This window comes from Sceloporus occidentalis, unplaced genomic scaffold (assembly GCF_023333645.1).
Source record: "Sceloporus occidentalis isolate IW3139 unplaced genomic scaffold, rSceOcc1.0.p SCAF_41, whole genome shotgun sequence".
NCBI classification, from domain to species: domain Eukaryota; kingdom Metazoa; phylum Chordata; class Lepidosauria; order Squamata; family Phrynosomatidae; genus Sceloporus; species Sceloporus occidentalis.
Window position 1 is genome coordinate 6,971,238 of NW_028317021.1, and position 27,531 is coordinate 6,998,768.

At 48.4% G+C, this 27,531-nt stretch overlaps 1 protein-coding gene across 4 annotated transcripts in view; it reads left to right on the top strand.

The window, feature by feature from the left end:
- The window catches only part of LOC149290087 (rabphilin-3A-like), a 61,387-nt gene extending 36,986 nt beyond the window's left edge, over positions 1-24,401 (top strand). For 3 of the 4 annotated variants that reach the window (XM_089489851.1, XM_089489854.1, XM_089489852.1), the window contains 17 exons: positions 782-911; positions 2,565-2,651; positions 5,528-5,684; positions 6,020-6,061; positions 10,141-10,302; positions 10,894-10,986; positions 11,450-11,497; positions 12,859-13,089; positions 13,342-13,421; positions 13,821-13,895; positions 16,719-16,828; positions 17,382-17,508; positions 20,434-20,490; positions 21,319-21,470; positions 21,788-21,869; positions 22,180-22,276; positions 23,005-24,401. In XM_089489851.1, coding sequence (XP_089345977.1) covers positions 782-911; positions 2,565-2,651; positions 5,528-5,684; positions 6,020-6,061; positions 10,141-10,302; positions 10,894-10,986; positions 11,450-11,497; positions 12,859-13,089; positions 13,342-13,421; positions 13,821-13,895; positions 16,719-16,828; positions 17,382-17,508; positions 20,434-20,490; positions 21,319-21,470; positions 21,788-21,869; positions 22,180-22,276; positions 23,005-23,135 — 1,861 coding nt within the window. In that variant the 3' untranslated portion in view covers positions 23,136-24,401. The remainder of the gene's footprint in view (positions 1-781; positions 912-2,564; positions 2,652-5,527; positions 5,685-6,019; positions 6,062-10,140; positions 10,303-10,893; positions 10,987-11,449; positions 11,498-12,858; positions 13,090-13,341; positions 13,422-13,820; positions 13,896-16,718; positions 16,829-17,381; positions 17,509-20,433; positions 20,491-21,318; positions 21,471-21,787; positions 21,870-22,179; positions 22,277-23,004) is intronic. The other variant, XM_089489855.1, reaches the window with a different exon arrangement.
- The last annotated feature ends 3,130 nt before the right edge of the window (positions 24,402-27,531 follow it).

Consider the following 27,531-nt stretch of genomic DNA (forward strand, 5'->3'; position numbering starts at 1 on the left):
ATCCAGCCTTGAGGTTACCAGTCTGTGCACTGCCATCTTTAGATCTTACAGCTTTAAGAAGGGGCACCCCTGGCACAACAACCAAAGCTGATAGTAAGCGCTCCTGGATGTTACATCTATCTGGGCAGCCATTTGGAGGGACGGATCTAGGGGCAACCCCAAGTTGCAAACACAGTCTTTCAGGGGGAGTGGAATCCCATCCAGGACTGGTTGAGCCACCTCCACACCCTGGTTAGGATCCTTGACAATAAGCAGCTCCATTTTGCTCCACTGGTTCCAGTTTCACTTTGTTTTTCCTCATCCAGCCCATGAAGTCCTCCAGGCACTATCCTTTTGTCATTTGTTGTCATGTACCTTAAAGTCTTCCCGACTTATGGTGACCCTCTCCTGGGGTTTTCTCAGCCAGGTTTGTTCCGAGGAGGTTTGCCCTTGCCTTCCCCTGAGGCTGAGAGTGTATGACTTGCCAAAGATCATGCAGTGGGTTTTATGGCCGAGTGGAGACTTGAACCTTAGTCTCCAGAGTCGTAGGCCAACAGTCAAACCACGATGCCATGCTGACTGTTCTTAGCAGATGCTATTATTGAAGGCTCAGCGAGGTACATTTGGATGCCATCAGTGTACCGATTAAATCTCGTCCCATGCTTCTGGATGTTGTCTCTCGACGGTTTTATTTAGACTGGGGGATAGGATGAGATAAAAGCTTTAATGGAGGCAGGAGAACTCTGTGAACTGCTGCTAGGCCTGTTCTGATGCCCCATGCTTTGTACGCCCTCTCCCTTAGGCGCCTCATGAACCGCCTGGAGGACATGCGCCGGAACGTGGCGGGGGATGGCGTGAATCGCTGCATCTTTTGTGGAGAACAGTTGGGCCGGCTGGGCTCGGCATGTGTGGTGTGTGAGGACTGTAAAAAGGTGAGAAGCCGCGAGATGCACCCTCTCTCCCACATACCCCCCAACTCTTTGTGTATTTGACAGTATCTTCTTGCATGGCAGAATGGGGTTGCATTGAATGGCCCTTGGAGTCTCTTCCAACAACAGGAGTCTATAATCCTGCTCTCTTTGCCTTGGCTGGGAGCTTCTGGGCATTGTAGGACTTTTCCAGGCTCTAGTACCCAGCTTCGTCTTTGGCACACATGGTTTCCTCTCCTCAGATTTTGAAGTAACTTGCATTATTTGTAATGCAATTTATTTGCAATGCAATTTTTTTAATGCCACAAGCCGCCCAGTGTGGCCAAAGCATTCCAAACGCTAGCAAGGGCACCAGTGCCTTTAAATGAACCACTTTGGCTTTACAGTTCAACCCATTTTATCCCAGAAATTAGGGAGCAATTGCCTCGGAAATAGCCTTTTTGTGAATTGCCCCATGTCAGCTTCTGTTCCCACTCCATGTTGGGTGAAGGAGAGCAATGAAGAGAACAAGGCACTTTTGGTTAGTAAGTTTTTCTATTTCCCCCCTCTTATTTCTCATTGTTATTTTTGCTGTTTGGAGGGGGGGAACCTACAAGAACAGGAGGAAACCAGGCTTTAAAGGTCCTCAGTGGGAACAGAAACAGACATGGGGCAATTCACCAAGACACTGTCAAGTTGCAGTCGCTGACGTTTATTCCCCCAGCTGGGATCAATAGGTAGAAATAAAACGAGCTGAACCTGCAAGCCATAAACTTTTATTTGACGTTGTGGAGGGCCTTTGCCTAATGGCTTGTAAGCAGATATTTGAGAAATCTCTTGGGTGTACGGGAAGGCATTGCGTGTTAATCCAGTGCCGTGTTGATTTGAATCTTCTGTTTTGATTCAGCATTCCGCCAAGTGCGGCAGTGCAACCCCTCAGCATTTTTCCTTCTTTTCAAAGGTTGGATTCTTGTGGGATTTTTTAGGGGGGGCAGATTTCCCTCAATAACAGGATTCCACCCACTGCTTGATTGTTTGAAGGCTGGAGATAAAGCTTCATGTCAGTTGGGTTGACTAAAGTGGACCCATATGCGACATGTGGGGCCCAAAGCTGTATTTGCCCCACTGAAGGTTTCCCATGCCTTGCATCCACCCAAGGTTTGGAGGGCATTTTTTCACACCCCCCCCCCCCCAAAAATGACCAGTAATGCCCTCAAAACTTTTTTGTGTGTACGTGTGTGTGGATTTTAGTCATTTTTGTTGGCTTTATGCTTGTCCCCACTTTTTCTGACTTGCACAAGCCTATTTGCCAAGCAGGAAAGTTGGAAACAAAGCTCTGCCCAGGCCTGAAAAGGCCACCAAAGACTTCAAAACACAGCAAACACATCTCTGCCTGCTTCTGCCAGCAATATCTTGCCCAGACGGGCAGGTGGTCTTCCTTTTTCCGTCTTACGCCATGCCATGGGTTTGTCACAGTGATTACATTCTTAATTAAGCTGGTGGCCGCTTCCCCCAAGAGTCCGGCTAGGTGTACCAGGGCTACGTGGCACACCTGGCTGGCCAAAGCAGACCCATCTGCTCCAGTGCCCTGGTTGCAGTCTGAGCTGGGCATGATTGGCATGGCTTCTGTGAAAACTGTGAACTTCTTCTGAGTCACTTTTTTTCCCTCCGATGCAGAACGTCTGTACCAAATGTGGCATCCAGACCACCAACAACCGTCCTCATTCCATCTGGCTGTGCAAGATTTGCAGCGAACAGAGAGAGGTCAGTCGGAACGTTTGCTCTGACTTGTTCCCCGAGAATGGATGGATAGGGCTTGAGCCCTGAGCTTGGGGCAGGGACTTTGGGGGACTATGGTGCCCAGAATCCCCCAGTTGCTAAGGTACAATGTCTGGAATCCTGTTGGGGACTTGCATCTTTAAATATGGACCTGCGTCTGCAGGAATTAGAATTGGCAGTAATGTCCGTATCTAGCAAAGGGTGGCTGTTATGTGACTGGCAAAGTGACCAATAGGACCAGTGGGATTTTGGTGCCCAAAGTTGAGACCTAGGGATGAAGCCTTGTGATGTCATGGGGGAGGGCCTAGGGAATGTCACAAGAGTGATGACACAGGACAGTCCTGGTAATGTCATTAACCACCATGCATTGAGCATCAGACACAGCTGCACAGAGCTTTGTTGTAGTTGTTCTTGTGCACCTTCAAGAACTTTGTTTCTAACAGATGGCAACCCTAAGGCAATCCTATCAGGGGGTTTTCTTGGCAAGATTTATTCAGAGAGGGTTGCCATTGCCTTCCTCTGCGGCTGAGAGCCTGTGACTTGCCCAAGATCAACTAATGGATTTCTATGGCCAAACAGGGATTTGAACCCTAGTCTCCAGTGTCCCCATCCAAACCTCAAACCACTACACCACGCTGGCTCTCAAGCTGCTCAAATAACACACACCAAATGTCTACCAAATGAGTCAAACACACACACACGCACACATGCTTACGTACATACCTTTCAAGGTAGCGTCTTGAGGACTGGAGAAGATGGGTCAGACCTTGAGGTCAGGGATCGAGATCTGGGAACTCCAGAACAGTGAGGCACGCTGCAGCTCAACAATGGAAGGAGGCTGGCATGATTCCCACCCTAGATGTAAATAAAACCAGAAAGCAAAGGGGGGGAAATGGTTGGGGAGGAGAGGAAAAAAGGGATTGATGTTCAAGCCACAGAGTCTGCCTACAGTTACGGCCTCCTCATGTCAGCCAGGCAGCGTGCCCAGAAATGGATGGAGAAAGGCTTCTATATAGGCTGGTTTGATGGCTTTGTCTTGGCAAGAAGGGAGGGAGCTTGGACTTCCAGCTGGGCAGACCATTGATCTTTGAAGCCGGTTGTTTCCTCCTCAGTCCCTGCTGGGTGATCACAGGCCTCCTCTGAACCTCCCTTGTCTTGAAGCTGGGACAGTGTAAAGGAGAGGCAGCTGGCTTGGATCCATCCTCCTCTTCTTCCCACTGGCCCTCCTCAGTGCCTCAAAGGTACATGGCAGGCCCCGAGGAAGTTCATGCCAAGGGAATCCAAGGCATGCCAAGGGAACATGTGCAGGGTTGGGTTCTATGGTGGGGTGGGAGAGCGGAGGGTGGCTGGCACCACCAAAACACAGAAGGGAAAGGTGTCAGGCACTAGAAACCACAACCTGAAGGACAGCAAGTGACCCAAATGGCTTTGAATAGGCTATCCATCCAAAGAAGTCGACAGATATGGAAAGGAGGTGTGTGGATTATCAGTAATATCCAAATAGGATTGTAATAAATAAACTGAGAGCCAGCATGGTGTTGTGGTTTGAGCAGTGGACTAGGATTAAGCTGGTCTGTGACCATAATAAATATTTATCCATCACTGGACTAGGAAGTTTATCGCACCGGGTTCTCGGCCCGGCCCAGCAGGAAACGGAAATGAGTGGGGGACGGATTTTACCGCACACACCCGTCCCTCACTCGTTCCGTTCCCCCTCTCTTCCCTGCCCCTTCCGTTCCAGAGGGGACGCTTTTTGAGAACTGTTCAGAACAGTTCTCAAAAATTTCCCCCTCTGGAACGGATTAAGAACGGAAGAGGGGGGAACGGAACGAATGAGGGACGGATGCGTGCAGTAAAATCCGTCCCCCACTCGTTCCGCACTCATCCCTACTCCTTCCGTTCCGTTCTCAGAACGCGTGGAAGGAACGCAGTGCGATAAACTCCATGGACTCTGCAGTCCAGGGTTTGAATCCCGGCCCAGCCATGGAAACTCATCAGAGGATGGCTAGGGCAAAACCCCTCTGAACAAATTTTGTCAAGAAAGCCCCAGGAGAGGTTCGCCTTAGGGTCCCCATAAGTTGGAAGTGACTTGAAGGCACACGTCAAAGAACAGAAATGGGGTGGGGGGTGGGGGTGATGACCCAAAAACCTATGTCATAGGTTACACAACAAGCATACAGATGGAGAAACCGACTGCAACGAGCAACATAATATGTCTGGGAAAGATGCTTTTGACCCAAAGCTCATTTCATTCTTCTGTTGGTTAGTTGTCAATGGATTGTCTTGCTGTTATTATCTTTACTGATCAGGATCCTATGAATTGGGTTTTGGGTTGTGTTTTGCTCTTCCTAATTTTTTTTTTTTTTTACTATAAGGGCTATCCATCAGTGGAACAGGCTTCCATGGAGGTTGATGGACTCTTCTTTAGAGATCTTTAAATAGAAGTCAGATGGGCATCTTTTAGGAGGGCTTCAGTCATGATTTCTTCCATGTGGAGGGGGACCCATTGGGTTCCCTTCCAATTCTAAGGTTCTAGTCTATGGTTCTGTAGGTTGTGACCTATGGCATGGGGTATTTTTGGCATATATTTTGGTTATAGACATAAGGTAGCACCCCACTGGAGACCTATGCATGTGTACATTCCCCCGTAGAAGTGATTGGGCCTTTTAATCTCTGTGTTCAGTTCAAAGTTGTGGAAGTGGAATTGCACATGGGAGTGCATTGTACGCAGGTGTGCACTGATCAGCTAGAGAAGGATTCTGGGAGTTGGAGTCCAAACAATCCCTTCCCCAAGCTCTGATTCCTTTCACACGCACCTTATGCCAGAGTGCCATTCTCAGCATCCTTTTTTTTTTTTTAAGGTATGGAAACGTTCTGGAGCATGGTTCTTCAAAGGTTTGCCAAAGCAAATGCTGCCCCAGCCGATGCCCATCACCAAGGCCAAACCACAAACGGTGCCCAGTGAACTGGCACCGGCTCCTCAGGACCCAAAGCCGTATTCTCGCCAGCAGAACCATGGTAGGCAAAGAGCATATGCTGGGTTTTATTTTTGGTTAGATGCCATTAACTGTAACATTCAGCAATCTGTATATATAACTGTATGGTAGGAGTGGGGAAAGTGTTGCTCGTGGCCCACATGCGACTCTGAGGGCTCCCCAAATTTTGTTTCTTTCTCCAAACCTCAAATTTGTTTTGTCCCCCAAAGCCCTCAAGGAGGTATGGGAGGCCATTTTGATACATTTGGACCCCTCCCCCTTACTGGTGGGTGAAAAATGGCTCCAACCCCTCCATCCTTGCTCTTTGGTGTCTGAGCAATATCCCATAACTCGAGTTCCTTCTTGTTTCTTCCCAAGGCCAAGCTGAAGCCGCTCCCTCTGCGGAACAGGAATCCTATGGTAAGGATGGCTTCTTTGGGGACTCCAAGATGGGATTTTCTCAGACATTCTCCCTACCTGTTTCATAAAATGTGGCAAGCAATGTTCTAGACAGCTCAGAAAAAGGATTTTTGGGGACTATAACCAGCTGTGTGTTGACATCGTCCCCCAAAGCCACGTTTTCTGAACTCTGATCAGAGCAGGTGCTTATCTAGCTTGGTATAGTGGGGCTCTTGCTATCTGCTGGGGTTTGGTTCCAGCACCCCCGTGGATACCAACATCCATAGATGCTTAACTCCCATCAAATACAATGGCATAGTAAAATGGTGTCCCTTATATAAAGTGGCAAAATCAAAGTTTGTTTTTGCCATATATATATATATATATATATATATATAGAGAGAGAGAGAGAGAGAGAGAATATATATTTTTGAGCCATGGATGCTTGAACCCCTGGATAAAAAATAGGTAGATATGGATGGCCAATTGTATTGTCTTCTCCAATAGGCAAGAAGTCTTCTGTGTCTCAGGCAGGGAGAGAGAGGGGGCCAGCCTAATTTGTTGGGTAGGATTTGGCAGCAAGTTCTGGGTGTCTGGAAAGGATTTCAGTGAAACCAAAACTTTGAGTGATAGTCCCATTATTAACATTGCGAGCCTTCTCTAAATCACACGAAACTGCCAAGTGCCCACAGGAATGTCAGGCGTTGATAGGGTGATTGATGCTGTCAGAACAGCCATTAGCCTGCTTGTTACAGAGGCAGATGATCCAGGTATATGCTGACAAGATGCACATGCATCCCAGATTTTCACTAGTAGTTGGCAAGCCATACTTTCATTCCCTTTGGTGGAGAATTCCTCCTTTCCATTCCAACGTTGGCATGTTGAACAACCACTTTCCTGTTCCCCTGGGGTGAATAAAATTGCCTTTGGGTGATAGGGCTGCATACGTACTGCAGAAATAATCCAGTTGGGTACCACTTTAACATTCATGGCCCCATGCTGTGGAATTCTGGGAAGTGTAGTTTGTTCGGACACCAAAGCAGAGCTCTGTGCTCAGTTTGCAGCAACAGAAGTACTAAGCTGAGGATGCTCATCCTTTTGCTCTGATTCGGGGAATGGAAAATCTTAGGCTTTTTTTTGGCAGAGCTCTAACAAAGGTTATTATTTTTTAAATGGACATGGTTTACAGCAATAGTCCTATGGCCTTCAGGGCAAATTTTCTCCTCTCTGAATTTTAATTTTTTTTAGAGCTATAGTTTTAAATATATAATGCAAAAGTGCCTTTTCACTGATACATTATAACACTGTGAACTCTTATAAAAAGAGAGAGAGAAGAGAAGGGCACATATTGTTCTGACGTGTCTCGGAATGAAAAAGAAACCCACTTGCTAATGGGAATAAAATGTTGCAGCGGATGCCAGGAATTGCCAAAAAAATTAGTCTAGGTCAACAAAGATGTCATTTAGAAATTTTTAAAAAGGCCAAGAAGTACAGCAATAAATACCGCAAGCTCTTGACATGTTTGCTCCATGGAGAAAATGTTTCAGAAGATTCTGGAAAGGGACTTCTGTGGGGATGGGCATAGCTTTGTCAAGCACTGACTGAAGAGAAGTACCTCATGCTGCAACATTTGGTTGCAAGGGCCCCATTTGTTGTTATTGAAATGATTATGACTGCAATATTTGAGAGATGTTGAACAGGGGAGTGAGGAACGGAGGCCTGGAGCCTAGGAGAAGATTTGAGCTTGAAGGAGGAAATCACTTTCTTGGTGTCTCATTGCTCAACCTGTAAAATGGGAATTACAGTGGACCCTTGTTATACGCTGGGGTTTGGTTGCAAGATCCCCTGTGGATAACAAAATCCGTGTATGCTCAAGTCCCATTAAATATAATGATATAGCAAAATGCTGTCCCTTATAAAAAATGGAAAATCAAAGTAAATTTATACTTTTTGGAACATTTTCAAACTGTGGATGCTTGAATCCATGTATAAAAAATCCGTGTATAAGAAGGGCCGACTGTATTTTGCCACAATGAGCAGCAGGCAGGGGGAAATGCAATTGAGACCACAAATGGAAACTTGCGTAATGGAAAGGGTTCTCTCAACACCTAGTGACTATAGAAAGAAGATGAGCCTCCCTGCTACTTGCCTTGAATTGCTATTTCAGTGTGCGGTTTTGGCAAAATGTGGACTGTGAGCTCCACCAGAATCTCTACTGACCTGTGGAAGTTGGGACTCAAAACTGTCCCCTGCCTGATTGTGAGCCTCCACTTTCCCAGCTGCTAAAACAGAGAAAACAACTATCGCTCTGCGACATTTTCCCTGTATTCAAACATCCCACAATATAGTGGAGGAATTGTTCTGCATAGGAAACTACATTTTTGTGTCCAAGTACCTGTTTCTGGGGCTGGGGGGAGGTTTTCTGGGCTGATAAAAGTTTCAGTTACAGTGGTGTCAAACTGGATTATTTATGTGGTCTGGCTGCAGCCCACTACATGTGGCTTTTAAACCACAATTAAAGTTGGAAAATGGCAGCTTTGGTGATACTTATTGCACAACGTCACCTCCGCCCCATAGCGGCTGTGTCTCCAAAGTGTGGTTACGGCGTCCCTATTCACTGGCGTGGGGAACCTGTCAATAGGCTCCCAGTTGCACTGCAGTCCCATTAGTCCTCCGGTGTGAAAAGTTGCTGCCACGGCAGTTTCAATATTAGCAGCCCTGTGGTGTTCATCTCTCCTCCTCTCCACATTCCCCCCTTGCTATTCTCAAACATCCTGGTTCTGGATTGTTTTTTCCTATTATGCTTTTCTTTTCTGCTTGAATCCCATTAGCATAACTCTGGAACAGCATTAAAAATCAAAAATGAAAAACACAGAGTAGGGCATTGGGCAGAGAGGTGGATTTTAGGGGAAGCGTGGGAGAAGGCTGGATGGCAGAAGCAGCCCCAGTTGTGTGACCAGGGAGAGGTGCGACAGCTGCTGCCTTGAAACTGGCGTTTCCATTTTTATTGATTACTGCGATTGCGGAGAGAGCGAGACTCGTGTGGGAATGTCCTAAGGTCGAGAGCTTTCTAATGGTGGAACGCTGCCTAGCTTTCCCTGCCTGGAGCTAAGACGTGGACTGGCGTGATGTCTGTGAGTGTGAAGTTTCCACAGGCGACAGGAGGGACCAAGACGCTTCATTAGTTCCTGCCCGTTTGCTCCCAGCTGTTGGATGCTTTGGCTCACCAACCTGGTGCCAGCGGGATCTTGGACACCATCGCAGAAGAGGCAGCTGTTAGGTCTGTCTCCAGCTTGGTTTTAGAAACCATTTTGGGGCAGGGGAATCTCAGGCGGGTGGGACATTGCCTCTCAGCCTTGGTTAGGATGGAGTAGCGGAGCTGCCTAGAAAATGCTGTCTTGAGATGTCTGTGGCACCGTGCTTCCCCTTTAACTGCCACGATGACATCCTGTGGAATCTTGGGATTTGTAGTATGGGGAGGGGCATTTGGAATTCTCTCCCAAAGGGCAATAGCACCTCCTGAAACCACTGTTCCCAGGATGCAGCCACTGCAGTTGAAGTCCCACACTGTACTGGAATTATGTTAGGTGGAGCGGTCTTATATCTTGCTGTCCTTTTCCTGGATCTTCATAATAATTCCTGAAAATTTATGTGCCATCCTTAGTTCTTGAAAGCATTCAAGAATGATTCCAGGATGTGTTTTCTTAATGCCAAAAAGAAAGCATTCCTTTTTCAAAGATAACATGAAAAGTTTTGTGTCCATTTAATTCATTACTCCAGTCATTCTGGGGAATTTTGGACCTTTTGGACTATTTGTAGTCACTTGAATTGATCTTTTACTATTCGAAAGATGTGTCCTGCTGCCTTCTGTGATTAGCATCTTCCCCTGTATCCTTTTGCACATTTCTGAATGCTCTCTCTGGTGTCACTACAGCTCAGAAATGAGATTCAGATGGCCAAGAGCCCCTTTGCCCAGCTGTGTAGCTTTCAAAGGTTTGCAGGTGGCACACAGCTGTTGCGGCATTTGCATTTGCTGCGATGTTGGGGAAGTAACGTTTCCTCTGTTGAGTTTTTCTTTTTGTCTTTCGATGTACATCCAGGCACTGAGCCAACAGCGGCTGCTTCCAGCCGGGGAAATTATCCACAAGTTAGCCGCAAGCCTTCAGAGGCCAGGATGGCATTGAGTGGCAGCGAATATGCTGGTGAGGGCACTGAAAGCCGGGATTATGTTGCTGAGAGTGAAGTCCACCAAAGCCCTGGAGGTGAGCAAGGAGGGAAGAGTGTATGAGACAGAGAGAGAAGGATCAAGCTCCCTTCTTTTCCAAAAAATGTGATCATCTATGCCAGCTACTGTGTGTCATGTAGGGCATACTAATATGCAATAAGAAAGAAATGAAGTAGTTACATCTGGGAGCCTAAAGTACAATAGAGACTCCTTCTTTTGATTCTGCACCATCTATGATTCTGGAGTCCAGCTGTGCCACCTCCTACTGTTTGGATGTTGGCAAGGGGAAGGATAGGCAGCTGTGTTGGCAGTACTACATGCCCCTGGATTTTTATTCCTGATCCTCCTAAATGTAGCAGACCCACTTGTTTGTGTGTGCTTTCTCCCCCCCCCCCCCGGAGATTTTTCTCCCCTCCTTCTGTGGTTCTTAAAGAGTAAATCTGCCTAGTCCCAGACTTCCAGTCTTAATCAAAACCTCTGGGAGGTGCAATGCTTGTTGAATCTGTTGTTGCAGCTCTGAAGTGCCCATGGATTTCATGCGCCCCTCGAGCTGGGATGCGTTGGCTGTTTTGTCTTGAAAAAAAGAGACTTTTCCTCCTGATTTTTCTCCCTCCTTTTCCTGTTTTAGGCCCCAAGCGTGCCGGTGGTGGTCAAGCAGCTGCAGCCAGGCCATATTCTCCAGCCTCTGCTCAAAATCCATCTGCCCCGCAGGCTGATCAAGGTATGTTGTCTCTTCTTGTACTGCGAGACCTGAGGGATTTGTGAAACGTTTAGGGCCGGCAGATCTGAAAGATGGCTTCCTCTCACATGAGCCTGCCAGAAGTTTGAGATCTTCTGTTGTGTGTCCCAAAATTCACGACGTTAGGTTGGCGAGTACACGTAGCAGGGCTTTCTCTGGGGCAGCACCTTGACTTGGGAATGATCTACTCAAGGAAATTATCTGGACTCTGTCTCTTTTAAATTTCTGATGGGCAGCTAAAACAGTGCTGTTCGGCATGGCCCTGGGTAGGGATGGAATTGCCCTTCCCAGTTGGCTTGGGCAAAAGCAAACTGCTGCAGCTTCTCCCAGCTTGCCTGTTTTCCCCTGTGAGTAACTTTGGCCATCTCGAGCATACACTGATTTCGTTCTGCTACAAGCAATGGCTTAATGGAGTTTTTTCTTGGCTTTGGCGGGCCTTCTGCAGGTGGCAGACAAGGTACCAGCTCAGCTGGCCGCTTCCCAGAAAGACAAGGTAAGATATCTGCTGGATTTTGTCATAAGGGTTCCTGCATCTCATGGCCTGGGAGTATATCACACGGAGCTTTTTGGTGGTTTTGTGGCTCAGTTTCAGCTCACTTCCGAAGTGATTGCACTTCCAATGATGCGGTTTCATGTCATAAAGTGACTGTTTTATCAGACGCCATTGATTTCTATGGGAGCCCCTTGCGAATTGCTTCAAGCAGTGTTTCTGAAGTTACCTCTCATTTTGGTAAAAACGGGAAAAAAGTGATTTCAGAGAATTCGCTTCCAGGCTCCCTTGGATTGCACTGCGGATTGGTCTGGTGTGGAAAAGCACTCCGATGCCACCCCCTTGGCCCCTGCATCCTGCTCCGTCATTCCCCTCCTCCTTCTTCATGCCATCTCCTCTTCTCTGCCAACCAGCCAATCCCATCATCCTCTGCGTCTCCTGCATCCTCCTAGACCCCAATCTGCTCCCCTCCTTCAGCCTGCCACCAATCCCATCATCCCCTGCCTTCTCCTAGACCCTGATCTACTCCCCTCCTTCAGCCTCCCTCCAATCCATCATCCCCTGACTGCTCCTGCATCCTGATCCTGGCCCCATGGACCCCCAGCGACATATCCCATCATCCCCTGACTGCTCCTGCATCCTGATCCTGGCCCCAGGGACCCCCAGCGAACTAACCCATTATCCCCTGACTGCTCCTGCATCCCAATCTTGGCCCCAGGGACCCCCAGCGAGCTATCCCATCATCCCCTGCCTTCTCCTAGACCCCGATGAAGGATGACAGCTAAGGAGGACAGCGTCCAGAGCCCCACTGAGCATGCCCAAGGGTGCCGATTCGAATCGTTGAACCCTCAAAGTATGCTCTGGTGTGGTAATACAATGTGCACTCACTCCCCTTTGCTTGAGTCCGCATCACGTGATCTGCTTGGAATCGAACTGACTTCGCTTGCCCCTCACTTCGGAAGGACAACATAAAGGCAACCAGGTGTGGAAAAACATCATGTTTTAACCTCAATCCGCATTTCTAGAGAGGAGTGACTCTGGATCTGGTGTGAAAAAACATCATGCTTTGCATTGCTAGAACAGGAGTGACTGCGGATCTGAGATGCAACCCCCCCCGCCCCCCATGTGTGATAAGGTCCCTGGTCTTCTTTCTTGCTGGTCTTCTCTCCTGGCTGCAGAAAAGCTGTTTTTCGACCTGAGAATCAATATAGAATAGAATAGAATAAAATCTTTACTACGGTCATAGACCAGCACAGGAATGTATGTAGGTATGCATGGGTGTATATGTCTGTGTAGACACACATACACATATATTAATATATTTCCCTTGGAAATAGTAACCCATTTCTTTTCTGCTCCCACAGGTAGCCTTTCAATGGCTCCCCCTCAGGCGGATCCAGGCTATTCCTCCCCAGGGCCATCCAGGGATGAGCGCCCAAGCTCTGGCTACTCATCGCCAATGGCAGAGAAGCCCATGCGCCAAGTGGCACCCTATACCCAAGCCGCTGCCCCACTGGCCGCACCGACACCCTCCCGACAGCCTCCTCCAGAGGAGGATGAGGACGAAGCCAACAGCTACGACTCCGATGAAGCAAGTAGGTGTTTCTTTCAGGTTGACTTTACGCCAAGCTGCTACATTTGGGGGACATTGGGCAGTGGTTTTGGAGATAAGGGCTGATTTTTCTTACTCCCCCCAAAATTGGGGTTTTAGGAGGGAGTGCTCTGGAATGCTTGGGAGGGTGCAGAAAAGGGCTGTGGCATGTATCCATAGGTCCCTGGTTGCCCACCCCACTTTAAACACAAGCCTACCCCCCCAAAAAAACCCTCCTTGTCTCCTCTCTCTGCAGCTACTCTGGGTGCCATGGAGTTCAGCCTCTTATATGACCAGGACAACAGTTCCTTGCACTGCACCCTCATCAAGGCAAAGGTGAGTCCTACCTTTGGGAGATGGAAGATGAGCGGGCCTCAAGCAGTGCTTCTCAGTCTTTGGTCCTTTGGAGTTTTGAACTTCAAATTTCAAAGGTCCCAGCCAGCAAAACCAATGATCAAGAATTCTGGGAGATGAAGTCCTTCAAAACACTGAAGGACCACTGGTGGAGAACCATTGGCCAACGGGATGGGTCTCAGACTAAATCCAAGCATCTCTAGTCACTTCTGACAAACCAGGAATGGCCAGGAGATCCACTGTTGCCCTTTGGGTGGAAGTGCTCCTGCTCTGAATCCATCTTCCTGGCATCTTTTCCCAACCTGCCCTCCATCTATCTCAGGAAGTTTCACCCCTAGCTGGAGAGATCAATGAATCCATTCTGCTTTTCTTCCTGCCCAGGGCCTGAAACCAATGGACTCCAATGGGCTGGCAGATCCTTATGTGAAACTCCATCTTTTGCCGGGCGCCAGTAAGGTAAGGTCATGAGATTCCATTCTTTGGCCTCCTTGCATTCTTCATCTCTCTCTGATAAGAAGCAAAGTTCAGTATCAGAAGAATGGAATGAAGTTCTTCAGGGAAGTGCCATGTTCTAGTTCACTTAAAATGAACATATTGTCCAAATGTCCCAATCTGACAGGGACAGTCCCACTTAATCCTCTGCCTTCCCGCTTTCTTGGCTGCTTTGAACGTCTCCTGGATTCTCTTTCCTCCTTCCACTTCTCTCCCACACCTGAAACCCAGGACATGTGTAGACAAGCAACAATGTGGTCAAGATGGCAAAAGTTATGAATGAGAAAAAACACAAGCTGGGAGAGGTCGCATCAGTTTGCTTTTGCCTGAGCCTCCTGGGAAGGGCAGTTCCATCCTGTCTTTCTCTCTCCTGCTAAGTTGAGGGCAAACTATTTTTGCCTTTTGAATGCAGTTTGCAGCCACTGAAGGAAGATGAGGATAAAGGGGGAAAGTAAGAGGAGGTGGTATTCTACTCTTAAGAAGACACCCTTGGATTCTATGGGTGCATCTAGACTGGCTCAGTTGCTTCTGGAGTATCTTGGTCCTGAAGCTGGCTTGCATTCCACCCTTTACCTCTGTGCTCCGGAGCAATGCCAAGTGACTGTCTACACATGCATCCCATTGTGCCACCTGGTGTTGCCAGCATGAGTTGCTCCCCCTGAAGTCAGAAACAAGACATCCAGAGGTAGAGACTTCATCCATGGCCCTGGCTGGCATAATGGGATACATGTGCGGACAGCCACTTGGCATTGCACCGGAGTGCTCTGGGTTCACCTGAAAAATCTGGAGCATAAGGTAAGCCTTTTTCATTCATTTTAAGGCAGAGATTGGATGAATTTAGTGCAGAACTGGCTTTCTGTCGTGAAGACAGTCCACACTTGAATCGGGATTTTGGCCCTGCATCATGAAGACTGGGCACCATGAGGGCAGAGGGAAATTGGTTTCAATGGCCCATGTAGACATGACCTAGGTCAATTAATCCAGAATATCTTCCTCTTTGGGTTAATAGTTAAAACAAATGACACACAGCCTTTCCCTTCCTTCCGAGAACATCTTTGGAGTTGGATTATTCACAGGCTTTGCCAAAGCATGTAAGCCGCACTTTTGGGATGGGAAGTGGGACCGCTAGCCAGCCAAGAGGGACTTGCCAGACAGGTGGCATTGTGAGCAGCAGGTGAAGCATGTGGCAGCAAGTCTGATTGTTCCTAGAGGCTTTAAAGGTCCGTTTGCTTTGAAGATTTTAGCATGGTCTAATTCAGGGGTAGGCAACCTTTTTGAGCCAGGGGCTGGGTTGCTGTCCCTCAAGACAACTGGGGGGCCGAAGCCGGGGGGGGGGGGTGGAGCCGCACATCGGGGGCAAAGCTTCCACCGAAGCCCCGTGGGGAGGAGGAGGCGTGTGCCCGCCCTCTCCTCCTCGGTCCCTTCCTTCGGCCGAACGGGCTCCAAGGGGCCCTTTCATCCGAAGGGGAGGGAGGCCGAAGGGAAGGGCTTGGGCAATCGTCCCAGGCCCTTCCCTTCGGCCGAACGGGCTCCAAGGGGCCCTTTCATCCGAAGGGGAGGGAGGCCGAAGGGAAGGGCTTGGGCACCCATCCCAGGCCCTTCCCTTCGGCTCTTCCCTTTGGCCAAAAGGGCTCCAAGGGCTGTGGAGGAGCCCAGGCAGGCCACTTCCGCGGGCCCCTTTGCGGCCCATCAGGCCTCCCTCCGGAGAGAGAGTCTTGGGGCCGCAAGGGCCTTGGGGGGAGCCCGCGGAGGCGGCAGGACGCTTCCACGGGCTCCATTTCGGCCCTTGCAGCCCCAGGCCTCCCTCTGGAGGGAGAGGCCTGGGGCCGCAAGGGCCCTGGGGGGAGCCCGCGGAGGTGGCAGGCTGCTTCTGAGGGCTCCATTTCGGCCCTTGCGGCCCCAGGTCTCCCTCCAGAGGGAGAGGCCTGGGGCCTCATGGGCCGAGAAGGAGCCCGCGGAAGTCCTCCTCCTCCTCCTCCTCCCGGGTGGCGCGCTCAAGAGGAGCCCGTCCCCTTTGGCCAGCTGGCCAATAGCTGGCTGGCCAAAGGGGACGAGCTCCTCCGTCCTAGCCCCGCGCACTGCCCAGGAGGAGGAGGAGGAGGTGGCCTCGGCAGCGGTGGCGACAGCAGCAGGAGCGGGCTGGGGCCGGTCTTGCCGCCTCCGCGGGCCGCATATGGCCCGCGGGCCGGGGGTTGCCGACCCCTGGTCTAATTGATGACCATAGCCAAAGAAGGCGCTTGCACTGCTGGGTGACTCAACCCTTCCTCCCGGCTGAGTCAAAGAGCAGCTCTCTCCTGCAGGAGAACTGGCAGCAAATTCTCGGCAATAGACCTGCAGATAGTCAGAACTATTTCAGCCTCCAAGGCTAAGCGAAATTGTGTTTTTTCCTCCTTCAAGGAATTGCAGTCATGTCATTCCTGGGTTGGCTGTTGATGAAAGTGGAAATTGCAAAACAGTGGTGAATGCAAAAGCCCTGATGCTTACATTTTGTTGTTTTGGTATTTTAGACTTCACCTCCCAGAAATCCCAGGCTGTTTGACCCATGGTCAGGAATTCTGGGAGCTGAAGTCCCAAACATCTCTGGATCCTGAGTGTGAGAAGCACCACACTAAGGAATCCTATCAATCCCCAAGTGACAAATCCCAAGACAGTGAAAGCAGTATCAATGTGCTGTAATTGTACAGTGTGGAAACGCCCCGGGATAGAATATATCCATGTCTGGATGTAGGCATTTGTATCACTCTCTGTTTTAACTCTTTTATCTTTGCGGGGGTGGTGTTTTGGCAGTCAAACAAACTGAGGACCAAGACATTGAGAAACACCCGGAACCCTGTTTGGAACGAGACCTTGGTGTATCACGGCATCACGGATGAAGACATGCAGAGAAAGACGCTAAGGCATGTTTTGTGGTTGCTGCTGCTGCTGTGTACCCTGAAGGCATTTTTGACTTAGGGCAACCCTATCTTGGCAACATTTGTTCGGAGGAGGGTTTGCCTTTGCCTTCCCTGAGGATGAGAGAGTGTGACTGGCCCAAGGTTACCCAGTGGGTTTCCATGGCTGAGCAGGATGTTTATTTTTTGAAACAGAATGGCCTTGATTCTGCATTGCCAAGATGAAGCATAGTTCTCTCTTTTTTTTCCTCCAACCCTAGTCTAACTCAAAGCCTTTTCTAACTACACTTGTCTCAAACCCTAGGCTTACTAATTTCCAATTCTAACTGAATTCCCAACTGTTATTCACCTGCTTGTGCAAATCTCCTCAAATATTTCATTCTCTCGCTGTTCCGAACAACTGCTTACCTCTTACTGTAATACACAGTCAATAAATCAAACAACATTTTCACATACAAACCTTTGGCATCACAGTGGGACTGAGCATAAGCCTGCCACTGAAGATCTTGAAACTTAGGCAGGCTCATATGGATTTTGGGTTGTCCCTTTCCCCTTTCAGGATCTCTGTGTGCGATGAGGACAAGTTCGGCCACAATGAGTTCATTGGCGAGACCAGAGTGGCCCTGAAGAAAGTGAAGCCAAATCAGAAAAAGAATTTTAATATCTGCCTGGAAAGAGTCATTCCGGTAAATCGCTGCATCTCTTCTTGTCGCTTCCGTCACAACCAGCTTTAAGTTGGATTGGGTCCACAGAAGCCCCATTCCCACTGGCCCAGTTAATGTGGGTGGAACTGGGTAGATCCGGATGCCCCTCCCCTGAATCTCTCCGTGAGCGAGTGCCCACTACGATTGAGGAGCATTTTAAACCGAATGCCTTATCGGGTTTAACTTGAGGGCTCCTGCTGTCAATCAAGCAATCGTCATAGGTGACGTTTGCAGGGGCATCGGAAGTGTTCTCCCCCCCTTTTTTTTAAAGAGCCATGCACAAAATGCCCCAAAGTGCGCACCTTTTGTCAATTTAAAATCTCTTTTGTGTGTGTGTGGGGGGGGGGGGGCATTTGGGTGAGTGCAGGGTATGATCATCTCTTGGCCCCATTTTCAACCCCAAAATGCAAGTTAATGCATCCTGTATCCCCCACTCCTTGCCACCCCAGATTGCCTCTTACACATGTAATAATAATAATAATAATAATAATAATAATAAATTCCTCACCTCGGAATTGCCAGAAAAGGATGCAATTGCCTTGCATTCTTTTTTGCTTTTAAAAGCAATTGAGGGCTGCCCCTGAATTCCTTGCAAAAGCATGTATCATTTTGCCAGTTGCCTAATTGACAAGAGCAACAAATGTAACATTCGCATTTTTGGATTGATTCGCAAAGGAAAAAAAGGCTAGCCCATTTGCAACATTCTTTGCTGGAAGCCAGCAAATGAAAGGGAAAGGGAACAACCTGCCAGCCACGTTCTATCTGTATATATATCTGCCACAAGAAAAAACAAAACATGTGCATATTTTGTCAAAATTAATTTTAAAAAAATAAAAAAAGGGAGGAAAGTGCCTGATGGGAGCTCCGTTCAGGCCCTGCCTTTGACCTGACCTGAACTGACCCCTTTCCTCCTGCTTACACTTTGCCATTGCCTTCCACTGAGGCTGAGACAGAGTGACCTGTCAGTTCCAACTGACCCATGGAATCAATTGGGAATAAAAGGGAAATGCAGCACAGGCATTCTGACTGTAGCTTCCGCATATAACACTAATAATAATAATAATAATAATAATAATAATAATAATGGCTCTTAAATTCCAGGAGCAAGAGGAAAGCAAGCACCCAAAAAATCATGCGCATAAATTGTCAAAAGAGGCTGCTTCTGCTGCATCCATTTCCCTACATCCCCCAGCCTGGGCAATCCTCCTCCTCCTCCTCCTCCATCACTTTCTCCATCTCCCCCCCCCCCCGCCAGCCCTTTGCAGCCCAGTTCCCTTTTGCCTCCTGTCACCCTTTGCATCCAGATTCCCCTTTTTCCTTGGGCTCTTTCCTCCTCTCCCTGCCCTCCGATGAGGGAAGGGAATGCTCTAACCCATGGAATCAATTGGGAATAAAGGGGAAATGCAGCACAGGCATTCTGACTGTAGCTTCCGCATATAACACTAATAATAATAATAATAATAATAATAATAATAATAATAATAATAATGGCTCTTAAGTTCCAGGAGCAAGAGGAAAGCAAGCACCCAAAAAATCATGCGCATAAATTGTCAAAAGAGGCTGCTTCTGCTGCATCCATTTCCCTACATCCCCCAGCCTGGGCAATCCTCCTCCTCCTCCTCCTCCATCACTTTCTCCATCTCCCCCCCCCCCGGCCAGCCCTTTGCAGCCCAGTTCCCTTTTGCCTCCTGTCACCCTTTGCATCCAGATTCCCCTTTTTCCTTGGGCTCTTTCCTCCTCTCCCTGCCCTCCGATGAGGGAAGGGAATGCTTAACCCATGGAATCAATTGGGAATAAAAGGGAAATGCAGCACAGGCATTCTGACTGTAGCATCCGCATATAACACTAATAATAATAATAATAATAATAATAATCCAGGAGCAAGAGGAAATAAAGCACAAGCAAGCACACAGACATGTCACCCAAAAAATCATGCGCATAACTTGTCAAAAGAGGCTGCTTCTGCTGCATCCATTTCCCTACATCCTCCAGCCCTATTTCCCTGGGCAATCCTCCTCCTCCTCTTTTCTTCCAACCTTCCCCTCCCAAGCTGCCCTGGCTCCTTCCACCTCCTCCTCCTCCTCCTGCTCCATTATAGGATGCCCTCCATGGCTCCCTTATTCCCAGGGCTCCTTCCTCCTCCTCCTCCTCCTCCTCCTCCATCATCACTTTCTCCACTCCCCCTCCCTCTTACAGCCCTTTGCAGCCCCCGTCAGTCATCCTGATTTCCCCTTTTGCCTCCTCTCAGCCTCCAGTCCTTCGGCTCTTTCCTCCTCCTCCTCTTCCTCCCCCTCCCCTTGGATCAGGGGAGGGAATGCTCTGCCCTCAGCCCACCCTCCGACCCTAATCCCTTCCTGAATTTGCCCCGAACATGATCAAGGGCAAGTTCATATTTCGCGGAACCCGGGTCTTTTGGGAAAAGACGGATTTTAGCCCGAATCTGGATACCCCGGGGTAAGGGGCATTTCCTTGTGCAAGCCTTGACATGGATTGTGACGGAATCGGGCTCAATATGAACTTCACGTGCAAAATTCAAATCCGGAACCGGGTTAAATTGTAGTCTGAATGGCCCCAGGGATTCTTAAACTTCCCCCTGGTTGAGATTTCAACAAAATTTTGTAGAATGTATTATGTTCCAAGGTGGATATTTTATTAGCTGTAAGTAAAAATGAAGCAAGAGTGGTTCAACAATAGAACAGGACTCTCTCTGAAGGTGGTGTACTCTGTATCCATGGAGGTTTCTAAAAAGAGGTTTTTAAAATCTCTTGCTTTAAAACCTCATGGCTGCTTTTGTGGGGGATTCCCTGACCTGGTTGATCTGGATGGTCTTTGAGATACCTTCCCATTCTGAGGTTCTGTGATATTAAATGACACCCTTTCTCCCTTTCATGCCATGCTAATGCCAAGATGAAACGGGGTGGAACGACTGGATCCTCACGTGGAATGGCCTTGTACGAAGATGAGGTGAGCCCTCACCCGGTTCCTGCCGATGGGTCTTGTTGGACTTTCCATGGCCAGGGATAAGCTGTCAAAGGGCAATGTGAAAGATGGTACTTTTAACATGTTGACACTCTCTTATAATGCTCAGTATATTCCTTTCGTTGCTTTGACTGGATTGTGAGGTTCAGACATGACACAACAGAGCCAAGGGACTGACAGGCCTCTGGGTGTTGGTGCATTCAAATTCCCATCAGCTCCAGCCAGCTGGGGCACTGGTCAGGGATGATGGGAGGAGGAGTTAATCAATATATCAAAACTGGAGGGCCGCACACATTCCCTACCCATGCTCTCTGGCAAGGGACTGCCCAGAGTTAGGAAAGAAAGTATGAATCGACCTCTAAACCAGGGTAGCCATAGTGTAGTTTGCAGGTTGCAAGCTGTGCCCAGGGGTCTTTTTGTTTCCCCTGGGAGTCATATTTTTATCCCAAAACATGCCCAAATGTCCCCTAGGGAGTGTGGGGAAAATTGACCAGCCCCCAAACTTGGCAAAATGGGGGGCATTAGTGGCATTTTAATGTTGGTGTGGCAGGGATGTGATGGTGGTGGGTGCAGCTCTCCAAGGTTTCCCGGGGTATTCATACGGCCCCCTGGACTCTGACCACTGTCCACCTCTACCCTCAAGCCAGGCTGGGCACCTGGTAGGTGATGGCAGCCACCCTAGCCTTCCATGGGACCTTGGAGGGCCACCTCTACACACCAGGATTTCTCTGGAGCTGGAAGGTAGGTGTATTTTTCTGGCCAAATCACAGACTCTCTCTGTCTGTCCCTCATCTCCCCTTCTGTCTTCCACAGATGGACCAAGGAGGGGATGTTGAGGAACGAGGAAAGATTCTGGTCTCGCTCATGTACAACACCCAGAAAGGAGGTCTCATCGTTGGCATTGTCCGTTGTGTCCATCTTGCCGCTATGGATGCCAACGGCTACTCGGATCCATTTGTGAAAATGTATGTGAACATAAGTGTCCCTCAGCTCTGCTCAGAATGCTCTTTCTCAAAGAAGCGTCAGGAGGGGCTTGTCCATTTCCCAAGGGCTCTGGTTCAAAATATTGGCAAGGAGCTTCCTTCCTTCCTTCCTTCCTTGAGGCCACAACACGCTCCAAGTCCCAGAATTCCATAGCACTGAGCCGTGGCAGTCTGGTATAGATTCCATAGCACTGAGCTGTGGCAGTCAAAGCGGTGTCAGACTGGCTTATTTCTGCAGTGTGGATGCAACCTTTAATCACCTGAGTACCAAAGCCACTTTCCCCCTTTCTCCTTCTCAGTTGCTTGAAACCTGACATGGGGAAGAAAGCCAAGCAGAAGACGCAGATTAAAAAGAAGACCTTGAACCCAGAGTTCAATGAGGTAAGTCCCATGGCTTCTTCTTGTCTGTCGCATGGCCCTTCTGTGGACCCTGTGGCCTGACATTTTGTCAGAACCGGGGATCCGGATAGGTAGCTGTGCATTTTCGGCAGAGGGAGATGAACAGATGCACATTCATGCAGGAAAGTGAAGACAATTAAGCATCAATGCTAATGTGTGAAAATCCACCGCAATTCAGACAATGCACATAAGTGCCAACTAGCCCCTTGTGAGAGAATACTCCAGCCATCCCATCCTGGAAGCACATTGTCCAAGGTCCTAAGAGTGCTTTGCCTTTTTATTTTTGTGATAGGAATTTTTCTATGACATCAAGCACAGCGATCTAGCCAAGAAATCACTCGATATATCGGTTTGGGATTATGACATTGGCAAATCCAACGATTATATTGGTGAGTCCTTATGCTTACAATGTCTGGACGTGTTCGCAGGCAGCGGCTGCCCAATTCATAAGCAACAGGTAGGGATGGAAAGAATATTAAACAAGAATTTGAAATGGTTGGAAAACAGGTTTCTTGCGGGTTGGGAAACCCTGGTGAGGATAATCCTAAACAAGCAAGACTCTTTACAGTTCGGTTCTTTTTCTGCACAAAAATACATGCAGGTTTTTTTCTGTGCAGAAAATGAAGCGTCAGAAAGCAGCATTTTTGGGAAAGAAAACTGCTGTTCTGTCGAGAAAATGCTGGTTTCTATGCAACTCTCCCCGGATATCTATCTATCTATCTATCTATCTATCTATCTATCTATCTATCTATCTATCCGGGGAGAGTTGCATATATATTGCACAGAATAAGTCATGCACTCCAAATAGCCTTTGAAAACCTCACTGGTTTTAACAACTTTCTCTCAGTGAGGACTAAAATGATAAAAGTTTTCGTTCAGGCCCTTGAGAATGAAATTGACAAAGAGGTCCATACCTAGCAATATGGACCATTGTAGTTTTCATCCTCTCATCCCCAGAATCCTTTCCCCCTTAGCCATCACAGTTGGGACTTCTGGGAATCAAAGTCCCAAACATCTGGAGGATCCGAGGGCGGCAGCCGCTGATGTTCAGTCACTGCAGGCGCACCCTGAGCGAGAGCCGCCTTCTACCTTCTGTGTTCTCTTTGTCCTCTTGCAGGTGGCTGCCAACTGGGCATCACAGCCAAAGGCGAACGCTTGAAACACTGGTACGAGTGTCTGAAGAACAAGGATAAGAAAATTGAGCGCTGGCACGCCTTACAGAACGAGAACCATGTCTCTAGTGATTAGGAGATGCCCCACGAGTCCGCCATCCTCCACTTCCTTTCCTGTAGAATTCCAAGCATCCCGTCTTCCAACGCATTTATGTTTCTTTTACTCCTGGGGGTAACTCCCCCCCCCCCCCCATCTCCTGCCTCTGTCATGGCAGCAGCGTTTTTCTCTTCTGCCCCCTCCTTTGCCATTCCCACCCAAGGATCTGACCCGATTCTCCTTTATGGTTTGTTTCATCACCCATTTCCCCCACCATCTCCCACCATGGGTGCATTCATGTACAGGTTTTTCAAGCAATAGCCCAGCACTGAAACTTCATGAGTTTGGCCTCTGCTTTTTGGCAGCAAAAGATCACCCTCCTTTTCTCCCCTACTGATGCCAGTGTGCTTTCTCCTATCTGCCAAAGGCATTTGTTCTTGAAGTGTCCTTGAATATCTGATTCCCCCTCTTCTGGTTTCCATCTCTGCATGCGGACCTTCCTTCAGGCCCCACTCCGGCCCTCCTCCTCCTCCTCTTTGCAACCTTGAGAATATTTTGAGCATTGCGAATGGAAAATGCACGGCTACGGTTCTTGACTCAGGCTGCTTTAAGCATGGGGGCAGCCAATCAAAACGACGACAACAGCCAGATCACGCAAGTCTTTCGAAACCAACGCCTAGGCTGTCATAAGCAAAAAGAACAGTTTCCGCTTGGGGTGGGGGCGGGCGGGGAATCTTTCCGATTTATAGCATCACTTCATCCCGTCTTTTTCAGTCATGGGGTCTCTAGCCTTCGGCTGTTGGAAGTAATTCAGAGAACGCCACCTTCCATTGCTGAGTGGCCCCATCAATGTGGTCCTTCATAACCCCTCACTTCAACCCATGAAGCAGCAAAGGCCAAGCTTCTTCTTTTCCTGGTCGGCAACTATATGGGTTTCAGGGCCAATCTCAACCAAACTGTGATCTTCCACTTGCCCTTACCTGTTGTTGGGCAAGGCCTATTTTTGTGTCTACGAAGCATTTTCCATGGGTTGCACTCTATTGTTTATGGATTCTCTCAACAAAATGGAGGTCCACCATTCTCCCAAAATTCAGGAAGGTCTTCCAGTGATCAGACTGACCAGAGGGGCATGAAGTGGGAACATGGCCGGGGTGTCTGTGTGTTCCTTTCCCACCACATGTGTAGAACGGTTGGTGGCAACACCTGAGACAGATGATTCAGTGAAAGTCAGGGAGGATTACCTGGCCTGCTCTGGTCTATGGGTGATCAGATGGCTTCCTTGTTGGTCTCCCCAAAGTTCTCTCCTTTAGCTAGACCTTGGTAGCAAGAAAAATAGCCTACTTTCAATCCCAGCCAATAGCTCCCAGGCAGTGCTTCCTGGTGACATGAGGGAACTTAGGAAAGAAAACCAATATCAACAGTAGGGGAGGGGAACAACTAAGTCTGGTTTTCTTCCTTGGGATGGCACTTCCATAACCCCTTTCATGTCTACCTTCTAACTGAACTGAAGAATAGTCCCTCGTGTGGGTTCAGTAGGTTTCCGCACTACTGTACTTGCCTTTCTTCTGGAGGCAGAGAGGCATGTGGTTTTTGCTGCTCAGTCTAACCACCACATACATGAAACAGGACAAGTCCTTCAGGATTTCCTGTGGCTTCAGGTCTTACATGCATTTAAACATGCATGCATTCCTTTGGATGGTGGGACCAAGCCATGCCCACAGGATTTTTAGTTCATTCTCCTACAAGAGCCATCTGATCTGGTGCCTTTCAACTGGGCAACCCAGGTGGGCAGAGATGGTGAATGCCCACTTCAGAAAAACAGAGGAAGATGCCTCAGTCCAGTCTGGCTCTTTGCTCCTCTGGTCCAGTGGCCTTTCTCTTTTGACTGGCTGCATCCTTCCCGGTTCTCAGGCAGAGAGAGGTTCTTTCCCAGAACTTCGAAAGAGTGCTTTCGTTGAATGATGACTCCCAGAATCCCCATGCTGGCTGGGGGATTCTGTGCATTGTCGTTCAACAAAGGCACTCTTCCAAGCTCTGGTCTTGCCCATCACTTTCTCTGTGAGGCTTTTGGAACTGGTGATGCCAAAGATTGAACCTAGGAATCTTCCACATACAGCACAAATGCACTTACTACTATGGAGAGAGGGAGAGTGATGAGCAAACCAATGGATGGATGGATGAAACATCATGGTTCACCCTCAGCTTCAGGGTGCTGTGATCTATTCCAAGGTGTAGCTATGTAAAGCAAGTTCCTGGTTGTTCTGGTGGTGTTTCCACAGATGACCTCCTAGCTCTCCTCTTCTTCATCAACCAAGATATAATTCTGCTAGTTTTTGGAGAAGGGCACCTTTATGAACGGATGGCCTTGCTGGCCCAACTTGTCCTGGGTAAAAGTTTCATGAGAGAGTCCTCTATGCTTCTCGACTGCATGACGGTGGTGTGCTTCCAAGAAGGACGTGGAGCACCTTGAATCTCTTTACCCACCTTGGCCTTGTTGCAATTCCATTTCTGTTCCACTTGCTGAAAAAAGTCGACTAAGTGCTTTGCTCAACTGCAGAACCTCAGTAAACCCTTTCTTTTGTCACCCAGCCGTTGGGTCCAGGGCACAACCCAACTGTTGGGCCATTTTGTTTTTTATTACAGCTCCTTGGTTCTTTGTGAAATAGGTTAGATATATTTGTGCTGAAAGCAAGTTTCTGGGATTTAATTTTAAAAAGCCATTGGGAAATTTGGTCAACAGCCAAAGCAGTACTTTATTCTCACTTAGGCCAAGAAGATACCAGTGTAGAGTTCTTGATCTGGTGTATCCTCAGGATCTACTAGTTCAGGCTGGGCAAAGTGAGGCCCGTGGTTTGCATGCGGCCCCCTAGGGCTGATTTTTGTGCCACTCTGGGTCAACAGGAGCCAAATTGTTGCCCCCCCCATCCCTTCTAGATGTTGTGGTGGACATTTCCACCATGGTTTTGAGACTCTTTGGTCCATTATAGGCCCAGAGCAGGCCTTAAAAAAAAACAAGAAGTGAGCAGGAAGTGACCCAAACGTCATTGTTTGCTTCTATTTATTTATTTATTTATTTATTTATTTATTTATTTATTATTTTAAAAAGGGCCTGTTCTGGGTCTAAAATGGACCAGGGAGTCTAAAAAAAGGGAGAGAGAAGGAAGTGACTTCTGTGTCACTTGCGGTTGTTTTAAAAAGGCCCTAGGTATGGTGCATAGTCAGCATCCTTAAGCTGATGTCACTGGGCTGGACTGTTGGTTTCATGCGCTCAACTTTAAAACTGTTTCACATTTAAAACTGTTTAGGTGCATAGCTGGGGGAGGGCACAATATGAGAACGTTGACCCCTCTTCACAAAAATTCTGCTCCACCAAGTGACATTTGCCTTCCCACCCCAATTTTTTTTAGCATCCCAGAGATGCTGGAAACCATTGGCACGCGGGACTCTTTCCGTTTGCTGGGTTGGCTTTCTCTGGCCCTGTTCTTTGGATGCCTCAAACATTATTTTCTAAAGGCTCCATGGAAGGTTGAAGCGCTTGTCATGCTAGAAATGTGGGGACGGGAGGAAAATGGCTTGGGGGTCGATGCTGATTTGAGGGGGCAATGCCTGTATTGTGGTTTCCCATAGCTACATCTCTCCATTCTGCCAGGGCTCTCTCCATGGCATTCTGAGTAATGGGGATTGCATTGGCTGGCATTGGATGATAAGAACGGATCCAGGCATGGATGGGCACCGGAACTGCCCTTTCCTCTTGGTTCCCACCGTCCCTTTGGTTCCCAAAAGATACCTTTGGAGAGAAATCTGTTCCCCAGTCGTGGGTCTTGGCTGAGGATATTTCTCCCTCTAGACCTAGCAGGGGGAGAGGCCCCTGCTCCCCAATAGGACCGCCTCTCTCTTTTCAATGTTTCCTTTCTGCCCCACCTTCTGTGTCCATTGGAGGCATTCTCTTGGAGCGAGTCCTCTCTTTTCTCAGAAGTCTTGTTGTTTTTCGATACAGTTTTGTAAACTCGGTGTGAAAGTTCTCATCTGAAAAAAAGAAGAAGAAAAGAAACCCTTTGACCCTTTTTGAGACCGGGGCTGCATCTGCACCGCAGAAATAACCTGGTTTGATGCCACTTTTGCTGCCATGGCTCAAGGCGATGGAATTCTGGGAGCGACCATTCCCAGCATTCCATAGCCTTGAGCCATGACAGTCGGCGGGGATGCTTTGATGGAGAGTTCCTGCATGGCAGAATGGGGTTGGACTGGATGGCCCTTCTTGGGGGTCTTTTCCAACTGTGATTCTATGGATTATTTCAGCAGTGCAGATGCAGCCTAAGTTTCTCCCCTTCCTTCCTCCCTCCCTCCCTTGGCGATTTGTGACTGTTTGACCTCCAACTCCTCCTCCTTCTTCTTTCTTTGTAAATAACGCATGCACGTCTGGATCGGGAATGGT